The sequence below is a fragment of the Lathyrus oleraceus genome, chromosome 2, assembly GCF_024323335.1.
Source record: "Lathyrus oleraceus cultivar Zhongwan6 chromosome 2, CAAS_Psat_ZW6_1.0, whole genome shotgun sequence".
In the NCBI taxonomy this organism is placed as follows: domain Eukaryota; kingdom Viridiplantae; phylum Streptophyta; class Magnoliopsida; order Fabales; family Fabaceae; genus Lathyrus; species Lathyrus oleraceus.
The window spans coordinates 40,958,823-40,970,928 of NC_066580.1; the positions used below are offsets into that span (position 1 = coordinate 40,958,823).

At 30.3% G+C, this 12,106-nt stretch overlaps 1 protein-coding gene across 1 annotated transcript; it reads right to left on the reverse strand.

The window, feature by feature from the left end:
* Window positions 1–5,908: 5,908 nt before the first annotated feature.
* LOC127117979 (lysM domain receptor-like kinase 3) lies at window positions 5,909–11,775 on the reverse strand. The gene is made up of 13 exons (XM_051048107.1): window positions 11,377–11,775; window positions 9,728–11,217; window positions 9,201–9,234; window positions 9,087–9,091; window positions 8,799–8,960; window positions 8,326–8,528; window positions 7,907–7,996; window positions 7,417–7,510; window positions 7,184–7,335; window positions 7,003–7,094; window positions 6,698–6,836; window positions 6,466–6,564; window positions 5,909–6,295 (listed from the first exon to the last, which is right to left on the reverse strand). The coding sequence occupies exons 2-13, from the start codon at window positions 10,359–10,361 to the stop codon at window positions 6,137–6,139; spliced, it is 1,863 nt and encodes a 620-aa protein (XP_050904064.1). The 5' UTR covers window positions 10,362–11,217; window positions 11,377–11,775; the 3' UTR covers window positions 5,909–6,136.
* Window positions 11,776–12,106: the final 331 nt, after the last annotated feature.

Consider the following 12,106-nt stretch of genomic DNA (forward strand, 5'->3'; position numbering starts at 1 on the left):
GCCATTTCCTCTAAAAAAAGTTTTTAGAAAATAGATGAAATAATATAATAAATAATTAAATTTATCTTAGAAAAATAATTAATATCAAAATAACAAATGAGAGAAGGATTGGGAGAGGTAGTAGACAATGAGACTTTATGTTATGAATGACCTAAGGGTCTCAAATAATGCAATATCAACTTCTACTTCAACTACTAATTTATTAACTCCTTTTAATTTGGAATCTACGTATTCCTGTTTTTATTTATATCAACTTCTAGATTAAATTACTTTGTTTTTTATGAAGCTTTAGGAAAGTTACAAACCAATGCTATATCATAATAATGTGGTTGTAAGTTTGTTAAATTTTTCAGCTTTACCTTTTTAATAAATGTTCTATTTCATATGCACCATTTGACTTAGTTCACTAAGACGTATGTGGTTCATCATCGGTTCCTATCAAAGATGGATTTAGATATTATATTTTATTTATCGATGATTATGCTTGTTATTATTGGATTTACCTTATGAAAACCGTTATAAATTTTTGACATCAATCAAATGTTTCGTGTGATGGTTAAGACTCAACATAATATTGTTATCAAGTATTTTTTATTGTGATTGGTGGTAAATATATCTCTAATAATTTCTCTAAATTACTTGCATATGTAGGATTGCTCCCTAGACATCTTGTATTGATACTCCTCAACATTGTTACGTTGCTAAGATTGTTCATTCCCTTTTGTTGTATGTTTCATGTGCTTGGTTTGAGAACTTTACCGCTGCTATTATATCCCTGGTTTTTTCTCTAGTGATCATGATTCAACTTTGTTTTTCAAGACCACTTCTCATGGTTGTATTTTACTTTCATTCTATGTTGATTATATGATTATTACAAGCGATAAAGTTGACAAGATTGATGATTTTCGCTACTTTTTTGGGATTGAAGTTGCCTACTCTCCTAGAGACTAATTTCTCTTTCAATCCAAGTATATTGCTAATGTTCTTGAACAAGCTAACATTTCTTATATTAGATCAATAAATATTCCTCTTGAATTGAATGTGAAATATGTTTTTTTAATGGTGTTCCTCAACCAGATCTCACTCTGTATCGTACTTTGTTTGTAAATTTGATGCATCTTACGATTATCCTATCTGACATTGCTTATGTTGTTTATGTTGTCAGTCAGTTCATTGTCTCTTCCACTACAGTATATTGGATAGTTGCTCTTCGCATTCTTTGTTATCTTTCGGAATCTAATTTCAAAGCCTTTTATCTCCTACATCGTCTATGTTGGAGTTATGTGCTTATTTTGACATCGATTGGGTTGGTAACTCCACAAGTCATAAGTCTACCACATATTTTTTTATACTTTTTTAAAACTTTTTAATTCTATTTTAAAAAAAGAATATTGTTCTTTTAAGAGAAGTAAAGTATTGTGCTATGACATCTTACGCTACAAAAATATTTTAGTTGTTATGATTACTTTCTGATATGAGTGTTCATTTTTTAACATTATAATTAAACTAGAAGATATCACTTACCATTTTATCAAAGTAGCTAACTTATTTGTTTTTTTTATATAAGAAACTAAAAGTCTATACTTAAAAAAGAAAAAAGGAAATACTATTTAAAATATAGAAAACTCAACAATAATGTATTATTCATAGTTTAGAAATGTTATTTAATTTGAGTGTATTATATGAATAATATATGTGACATGAATGATATTGAAAATGTTAGCACGATTAGTTTAATGCTTTGTATTCAAAATGGAAGCCCTGTCCGTAGCTATGCAACAACTTCGCATTGTCTCAACTCTAACAAACATCCAAAATTTCCATTATGCAGCTGTGCTTCATTGACTTCCCTGCCATAAAATAAAAATATTGAATCAGTTGGAAATTTTTATTTTATTTTATTTTGACACAATTTTTTGTTTGGTTTATTTATTCATTATAAAATTTGATATAACATAATGAGGGACAAGTGATAACTTTGTTTGTAGATATTGAATCATCAATATAATTATTATTACAAAAGATAATGATGCTATGTTGTTTATTGCAAATAATTTAGTAAACAAGAGTATACTCCCGGATAATGCGGGGGTTCTAAATATAAAATAAATGTAATTTATATACTACTTGGGTGGACTTTAAAATAATATTAATTTTGAAAAAAATATCATGTCTTAAAATAGAAATGTAAGTTAAGTGCTAAAATTTTATTTAAATATTTTAAGTTAATAAAAATTTATTTTAGTAGTTAGATTAGAATCGTTTTTTTTTCAACTTTAAAAAATGGATATTTTCTTTATATTTTTAAGAATGCATTTTATAAAATCGATTTTTAAAATATTCTAAGTTTTTCATTTTATTTTTTTAAAATTGAAAGATTAATTTTAAAATTTTATAACGTAAACATACATTATTGAAATTAAAATATATTTGAAATCGTAATTTTTAAAAAAAATTATATCTCAAAAATGATTTTTATAAAAAATTATTTAAATAGTTTTAAAATTAAATGATTTTTAAAATTTTGATATTTATTTATTTTTAATAAATGATCAAATATCTAAAATAATATTTTAAAAATGACAATTCAAATCAAATTTTCATTTAAATTTTTATAAAAAATTCTTTATAAATTTTTTTTACACAAAATTATGTTACACTATAAAAATTATTTTAAAAAAAAAAGATAAAATAAACAGGCTCAAAATAAATTATATAAATATTTATCAAATAAAAAATTACTTATTAAATAGATGTTGAATCTTATGAACTGGACTAGCAATCTAAAATAAGTCATATGCATGAATTAATCTTATAAATGTTTCATCTTATTCTTCTTATTCCCTTTTTTCCATGTGTTTTACATGATATATATATATATATATATATATATATATATATATATATATATATATATATATATATATATATATATATATATATATATATATATATATATATATATATATATATATATATATATATATGTTTGTGTTATTTTCTCACTTTTTTTTATTATGTCAGTATACTTTCTGAAAGAGTAGAGTGTACTTTCATTATTTGCGAGGAGGAGTTTAATTACTTCAAATCATTATCTATCGTTTTCTTTGTTTATCATATCTCTTAGAAATGCATTGCCATTATCAAAAACGGGAAAGTTGTTTATCCAAGTTCTTGTAGGTATAACCGTTAGTTGATTTTGGTGATGGCAACTAATGAATAAGCTTTTATGAATGCAACTCCATAAATCAAATGACTTTTGGATGTTGAGAGCTCTTTGTGATAAGGGGAGTCGATTTCAAGTGTCATGTAAAGCTCCTGATGATGACATAATCAAAAGATATCTCAAGAATTATATGTCATACAAGTGTATCAAGTGTGAGTAGTGTGGATAATAGTCTCACATTGGTTGGAAATGTGGAGACTTGAACATTTATAAGTGAGAGAACCCACCTACCTATTACCTTAAGATTTTGGGTGAATATGTGGTGTGTCTCTCACAAAGGTGTTGCTCCAAAAGAAGAAGTCCAACAATGTTCAATGCTCCCTAGTGAAAAACTCCCCCAACAAATGTATCAGAGTCTTTGGTTCGAGAAAGGGACCGACTTACTTGTATCGAAAATCAAACATCGTCAGTGTGGTGAATAAGAAATGTTTCGTTGAAGAGTGTCAACGGCGCCGGTGTGGTGAATAAGAAATATTCAGTGCAGTACAAGAGTTTGTGGAAGTAAGAAGAGATTTCACTTGAGGGGGAGCATTGTGGACTCAAACTTGAGGGGAAGTTTTAATAATGTATCAAGTGTGAGTAGTGTGGGTAACAGTCTCACATTGATTAAAAATATGGAGACTTGAGCATTTATAAATGAGAGAACTCACCCACATATTACCTTAAGGTTTTGGGTGAATATGTGGCGTATCTCTCACAAAGGTGTTGCTCAAAAAGAAGAAGTCTCACAATGTTCAATGCTTCCTAGTGAAAAACTCCCCAAACAAATTCTAATCAAGTTGATGAATAAAGTTGAGGTTTTTGAAGTCTGAAAAAGAGAAAATGTGAAAGTTCACATAATCTTGCACGTAACGTCTTAGAGTGCTCAGTTAAATTGTAAAAGGTCAATAATAAGTCTTGAAGTACTAAGGTAAACTCACATACCCACTTAAAATCTTTTGAAACTTCTATAATATTTTGATAAAATACCTGAAAATATTTTTATACACATGCTTAATTGATTAAGAACTTGATTAATCAACTAGGAATAATTTTATATTGGTTAATTGATTATCATATTAAGATTAATCGATTAAATCATTTTAACACTTCCAAATCGATTAAAAAAACTCGTAATCGATTAATGACGGCAGAACTCAAAAACTTTCCATATGTGAGTTGCTTAATCGATTAAATCATTAAAATGGACCATGGATCATGAATCGTTTCCGTTTTTAGTCAATTTTTTTCCTATATAAAGAATGTTTCTTCTCTTTTTATTTTGCATTAAAATTATGAATAAAAATCTCTATCCTTCTTCTATTCTCTCTATTTATGTATTTGCCTTTCAAAAGAATTATTGTAGTGCTAAAAGATTAAAAAGCTCTTATGAGAGTTGTGTTGTAATTAATGTTGTGATTAAATTTCTTTATTCAAAAGTATGATTCTCTTGTGAATTGTATTTGTAAGAAACTTAAGGGTTGCAATCTAAATCTAAAAAAAATCTTGGTTGAGGGTACTTGAACTAAATTTGTGTAAAAGTTGTGTTTGATTGTTGATGTTTCATGAGGTGATCGTGTAAAAATTCAAGTCTGATTTTAGTGGAACTCTCAGAAGAAATTTTTTGGGGACATGAGTAGGTCAAATTGTTATGTCAAACTCGTATAAATCTCTGATGCACTATTTCTAAACTCGTTTCTCTTTAATTTATTTTGATTATTTTATTTTTGATGTGTATCTCTCTTCATCACCATCTTTCTTTTATCTAATTCTTATCCTCTAATATAAAGGTTTTTTAAATTAATTTTTTTTAATTAATCAGGAATTTCTAATAACACAATTCACCCCACTCTCGCATGCCCTTTCCCTCTTATATTTAGAGTCACTTACTTAACATAATTGTCATCAATGTCTTCATAAATTGAGCTCTGCGCCAGATTGGATCTCTTAAGATACACAAAGGAAGTTTCCTTTGTGCTTTTTGAAGCATACATATATTGTATGCCCTAATTTGTGACAATAGAAACATATCTTGATGCATTTGCCTCGACCAGCTAAGGAAATTCTTGTATAAAAAACTATTGAGTGATTCTTATACAGAGCTTTGGCTAAATTAGAAACAATCTTGTCTTCTTTAAAGGGTGTAACATGGTGTCCTTGTTGAATGAACATGCGGAAAGCTTTGTTGATGTTGGGAAGGCGAGTCGTTAGCATGATTTAGGATCGAACCAAAGCGCATTGCTCATTTGATCCATTGAAAAAACGTTTAACATAATCACCTTCTCGATATCCCTTGATGGTATGAGTCAAAGTGCAAGTTCATTTCACATTGCAATTGCAAGTAGGGATAGGTCGAACATTTTCAAGCTCACGTAGAAGTTTCTTGAGGGTGGTAAAGTATTGAGTGATATTTTGATTTCCTTGCTAGAGAGCATAAATGTCTTCTTGGATGTCAGAAATGTGGAAGACGTCGCCTTGATGATATCTATCTTGAAGTTCTAGCGATATTTCTTGCGCGATGTCCATCCAAAGAACACTCTCTACTATTTCAGCTTCAATGGAGTCGGTTATTCATGCCATGACCATGGTGTTGCAACAATTTCACACGACGAGTGAATGATTTTAGGTTTTTGGGTGAATTAGGGTTTCATCAATGAACCCTAATTTGCTTTTGGTTCCATCAATGAATATTAAAAAAGACAATTCCTTTTTAAAATGTTATATATAAACTGTACTTTAGTGTTACAGCGTCACTAAAAATAATTACAGGATGTCTTCTTTGGATCTAGGACTTTTTGACTATTTTGGGAAATAAAATTTGAACACAAGATCAAAACTTCCTAACCTCAATATTATGTTCAGAGTACAAACATTTTGCTGTATGCTTCTAAAAGTTTTCACAAACATCATTCAATTTGGCACACAAAGCCTTCATCTCACTGATAATAGATTTGTGAGAGATTGATTTTCATAGAAAGTGTCATCATCATCAGTATGTGATAAGAGTGTCATAAGAGCAACGACTAAAGATCTCATACTTGGGCGTAGTAGTGGATTGTCTCTTGTACATGCTCTCCCAAGTTGAGCCATCTGCAATTCAAACATTCACCACACATTAAGAAAATCTGGTACCAAGAATTTTGGGCGCAGTAACTCTCACTCATTTCGAAAATAACTTTTACATATATAGATTCAATTATATTCCACAACTTTATCACATCATAACATTCAAATTTTCTTCTAAGAGAAATGATTCCAACCTTTAAAACAGAATCAATTGGATAGTTTTCTTTAAGCCTAGGATCCACCAATTTGCGAAGAGCTTCTAAAGGATCGATCTGATTAAGTGCTTCTTCAAACTGCAATACAAGACAAGTCAAGGATAACCTCATTGCAACTAGCTTACTAACATTTGACTATGAAATTTAATCGAGTGTTTTGTATGTAAAGATGCTATAGTGGGATAAAAGGGTATCTTGATTTTAGACATACCAATGCTACAAGACCCTTTGATTCGACAGCAGATTCACCTGTCTTCAGAATAGCATTCTTTGCAGAAATAAGCTCATAAAGAACAACTCCAAAAGCATATACATCTATTTTTGGAGAAACATCGCCATATTGAGCATATCTTCAAAACAATTTAGTTGGTTAATAAACCAAGAGGTTTGATTTTACTAATTAATCATACAGTGATACAAAAACCTTTTGTAACTAGCTCTTCATCGTTATATCACTATATAATAAAGTGACATAAGACGCACTCGAATTTAATACAAATTAAAAACAAATCATACTCTGGTGGCATGTATCCAAATGTTCCCACTAGACGAGTGTGAAGTGTGGAGTTTCCAACTTCAATAAGTTTGGTCAAGCCAAAATCTGCAACCTGAGTTTAAAACCTTCCATAGTTTAATAAATTTCAACGAATAAAGGAAAATTTGGAAATAAAATCGTTTAGATTGATTATAATGCAACCTTTCCGTGCAAGTTTTTGTCTATTAATATATTCGCTGATTTTACATCACGATGGATATACACAGGTACAGTGTGTTCATGAATGTATTCAAGGCCTCTTGCGGAATCTAGAGCAATTTGCACCCTACTTGACCATGGTAATGGCGCTTTATCTGGAATCATATCACCATTGTTAATAAATGTTTGACAATATTGTAAGATCACAAAAGAGCACTTTCTGTCGCTGATCTTACCTATACCGTGCAAATATTGACCCAAGTTTCCATTGTCAATATGTTCATATACAAGGAAAAGTGATCCCTCAACACAATATCCAATCAACCTCACCTATGTTGTTCATAAAATATAGGTAAATTCAGAAAAAGATTTATAACATACTTGAAACTTTTTATGCATATGCAAGGTAAAGATTTCAAATATGGAAAAACAAATAAATTAAAAGTATGCAAACATGTAACTAATATATTCAAAATCAAATAATGTTATGCAGTGTCTTAAATATTTTTTAACTTTATAGGACAGATAATGGTCAACAAGTTACATATTAAATGTTTTGCATGTATTTTGCTTGATAGTCATAGAACTGTTCTGTTTTCAAAATCACATTAGTTATACTTGCTTTGTTTTAAATGATTATTTTCAAGCCATGCATAAAAATGATTGGCCATCCTTCCCAAGTAGGAGTACAGAATATATGGCTTAAGATGTTGAAGGATATTATACCAGATTCAAGTGATGAACATGTGTTAAGACTTGCAACTCGCAAAGGAATTCTGTTGACGCTTGTACATCCATCTTCTTAATTGCTGTTTTCTGCATAGAAGAAATTGTATGAGAGGAAATTCAACTTGAAAAGAGTGAAAAAAGTGGTTATTCTATGTGAAGAGAGAAACAGACACTTTCCAATTCGTATGTACACGAGTTATCAACTCAGTTATAAGAGTTTGACCATGTAACTTCAAGAAATAGAGTTCAAATTCCCTCATAAATAATTGTAAATGGTCATTAGAGCAACTTTAATAATAGTTTTTTCCACAATTTCAAAAATAAAGTTTTATAAAACATTTTCAAAACAAAGCACGATCAAACAAGCTAATATTATTCATTTTTAGTTTTATAAAGATATAGACGCAGTTACATACCTCGCCTCTGAGTACTGCATAATAGACAGCTCCAAATCCACCTTGACCAATTTTATTATCTAAGCTGAAGTTATTTGTAGCCTTGGCTAGTTCTTGATATGAAAACTCAGTTGACTTTGCCACCATAATTCCTGTAAGGCCAGCAGTACTACCGGTACCATGCCCACTGGATCCCGAAGTTTCGTACTCTCCACTACCCGAGGCTTCACCGGGAACAGAAACAAAAATCAACAACCATAGTCTATTTTCATAATCAAAGTGGAAATATGATTAAACTGTTTTCATATAAGTAGTAAGTTGTTTCCATAAACTATCACTGAAAGCTTATTGAAATAAATGAACAACTTCTGAATATGTCGTAAACTATTTTTTGTAAGATTTCTCAAATACTATACAAGTGCTTATAACATAAGATAAGTTCAAATAAATAGTTTAATAAGAACTTCAATTAGAATATGAATACAAAAATATACCATTACCATCTTGAGCTGAAAGCGCCGTAGAAACTTGTGGCAGTTTAGTTTTCTCTTCTTCCTTCTTTTGGAAGTATTTGATATATATGCAGATAACAAATAACAGAAGCGCAAATATTCCAGCTATAGATATACCAGCAGCTGCACCCTTACCAAGACCTGCTTATATAGAACCAAATTTAATCTCACAAGAAGCAATGACCGACCATTATTGCATTCTCTGTTTTATTTTTGGAACAAGGATCAAGCTAAAATTAATCATCATAATACAAAGTCAGAATGCCAAACCTGTTCTGCAAAAGGAAAAAAATGAAAGTTAGAAGGAATAGAAACAAATATGAAGCAATATTTACTTCTTCTATAGCATTCAACATAATAAGTGACATAACCAAAGCTACCTACCTAGGATATAAAGGAACATATTCTCCATTTTTATCTGCAAAGATAAAAATAAATAAACTTTAAGCAAAGTCATTACCATAAATACCATATATATACTTTGAAGAAGAATAACAGAGTAAGTTATCCATTGAATATACTATAATTGAAACCAAGTGGTTGAACTCTAGTGATTAATTAGTTTATATGAGGTTGAATTGACCAGGAGTACCTTAATTCAAACGCTAACTAGAACAATTGTTGGATAGAGGACCATAATAAATTATCTAACTCATATTTATACCCAAGTACTTCTGATCGGAACCACCAATTTCATTGGGATTAACAATGGAGTTTACATATAACCTACCAACTGCATAATTTCATATTTACCCGATTCACCGGGGGCGAGAGTGGAATGCCCAACCATTTGTGCCAATCGCAGTTGGTAGAGTAATTTATTCATTGAATATACTCTAACAGATATATTTATACCCAATACTTCTGATCTGTACATCAAAGGGGGTGGAAATGAAGAAAAACATACATACCTCTTCCGGGAAAGAACACTACCCCGCTGCCTTTGCTGAAATTGACACCCAAATTGTAACTTTGTATTACTCCTTCATCAAGATTAGAATGTCTTGCAATCTTCTCAAGAGTATCCCTAGGCCTAAGTGGATAGGTGATAAATAGCCCATAGTCTTTTGAAATCTGGCTGTTCCCACAAGAACAATTAACAGTGACATTAACCTTAGCTTTGACAGGTATATGATTTGGATCATAGCTGTTGTACTTTTTCAAAACCTCAACAGTTGTTAAGCTTGCATAATAGGTATTTGCAATTAAATCATAAGTATCGCCTTCATTTGCAGTGTATTCAAACACATGCCCAAGAAATTCACCTCCAATACATTCACATGGGAATGGAATGTTGACTCTAAAATAGGAAAAAAGATTATCATTACTGAACACAATGTCTCTGTTGTACCTTACTATAACCTCAAAAGAATTGGTAACAAGCTTTGATTGCATAAAGGTTGTTATATTGGAGAGTTGAACTAAAGGCATTACATAGTAGGAAGCTAAAGCTATATCACACCCTATTACACACTTGGATTCCACTTTGAAAAAAATACAATCCAGAAACATAAAGAACAGCAGTAACCCATTTTTGAGTTTCATTGAATCAATAAGGGAAAGAGAAAAAATCACAAAATGGCTGCCGAAGGAAAGCAAGAAGCAGAAAAAGAAATTAACTCAAATCAGCAACGAATGATTAATATGTAGTACAAAATTCATTTCTTGAAAATAATGTCACACTTCCTAGCTTTTCTATTCAATAGACACTGTTGATATTTTTTTATATGGAAAATGAGTCTAATTCAACTATCAATTTTTTATGCACACATTTCTGCTCTTATATGTGATCAGAACAGACATGCATGATTGGATACGTTTGACTGTTTGAAAAAGAATGTGGAGGGAACATAGTAACTGTTGGCTACAATAAGAGTTGACATGTCATTAATTCATTCATGTACTCAAAATGTCAATGAATGGATGTTCCTAGTGTATTAAAAAAAAGTATATGTAAAGACTAAAGATTACTCTAAGGATACTTTGTATCTAAGTTTTCACTTTCAGTCTATGTAAAAGTTGTTTGATTTTATTGCCCAAAAAAAAAGTTGTTTGATTTTAGCATGTCAATTACAGAAAAAAATGTTTTTAATACTTTTTTTTGATATAGACTCGGTTATTTTTTCTATGGTTGACATTAATTATTGGTTAAAATGCATTTTTGGTCCTCAATTTTCACAATCCTGATATTTAAGCTGCCCATTTTTTAAAATATTCATTTTGGCCTCTTAACTTTATTTCCAATTTCAAAAGTGAGAACCTTTTTCTAAGCAGTCTATGTGTAAGTTTGGATTTTACCGATTAAAAGTTAAAATCTTTCTTGCAGCCGTCCAAGTAAAAGTATCCCTACCTACTAGGCATTTCATCGAACACCTTCAAGGCCAATTCAACAGCACCATTTCTAGAATACCAATCAATTAAAGATTCTCAACACACAAAATCTTTATCAACCATGAAATCAAACACGCGTCTAGCCAAAATCATACAGCCCAATTTATAATGCATATTAAACAAACTAATCTGCACAAACTTTTTAAAATCAAACTGTGAACTTGTTTACCTTCATATAAGAGTGAAACCATATGGAAGAAGGTAGTGAATCATTTGAAGAAAGAAAATAATGGGATGTGAGATTGTGTAGAAGAAGGAACGAATATGGTTGATGTGATTGTGTGTGGAGTGAGTAGTAAAGATAGATATAAGACATGTAGAGTGATGAGGGTTATTGAAAATTTCGAATTTTTGAGATAGAGATCATGTTGGTGGGTTTTGATGGGAATGCTAAAATCATGTGGAATGTGGTTGAGATTTTTGCCAAGGACTCTACAAAACATTGGAAGCAAGATGACGATGATGATGTTCAACCAGGATGAAAACTTTTTTTCTTTCTAATTTTTAACTTTTAATTATAAAATCCAAGCTTCAAAAATAGTCCAAAAGAAAAATATAATAAATCAAAAAGAAAATACAAATGAGCTAGTATACATAAAGAACAACTCGATATCAATCCTAAACGGATAATTAAAATAACTAATAAGAAAAATTGTGCTCTCTTCTCAAACCATAAATGGAGTGAGAATCGGAGGTAACATAGGATTTGTATTTCTAATGCAGTGGAGGTTGACCTATAAGGTTAACACTTCAACACTTAAATTAGTATTTGAGAAAGAAGAGTGAATTGAATTTGAATTTGAAATTTAGTACTTGAATTTTACACCTTCTTTATATATAGTAAACAGGAAATAACAAACTTATTATTTGTCAGGCGTGGTCGATCGGGTTGGTTATGA

Coding starts and splice junctions, on each gene's coding strand:
- LOC127117979 (XM_051048107.1), bottom strand. CDS start 10,361: ATGAAACTCAAAAATGGGTTACTGCTGTTCTTTATGTTTCTGGATTGT. Junction 6,565..6,697: donor CAAAGGGTCTTGTAGCATTG/GTATGTCTAAAA, acceptor CTTGTATTGCAG/TTTGAAGAAGCACTTAATCA. Junction 6,296..6,465: donor CAATTGATTCTGTTTTAAAG/GTTGGAATCATT, acceptor TTTGAATTGCAG/ATGGCTCAACTTGGGAGAGC.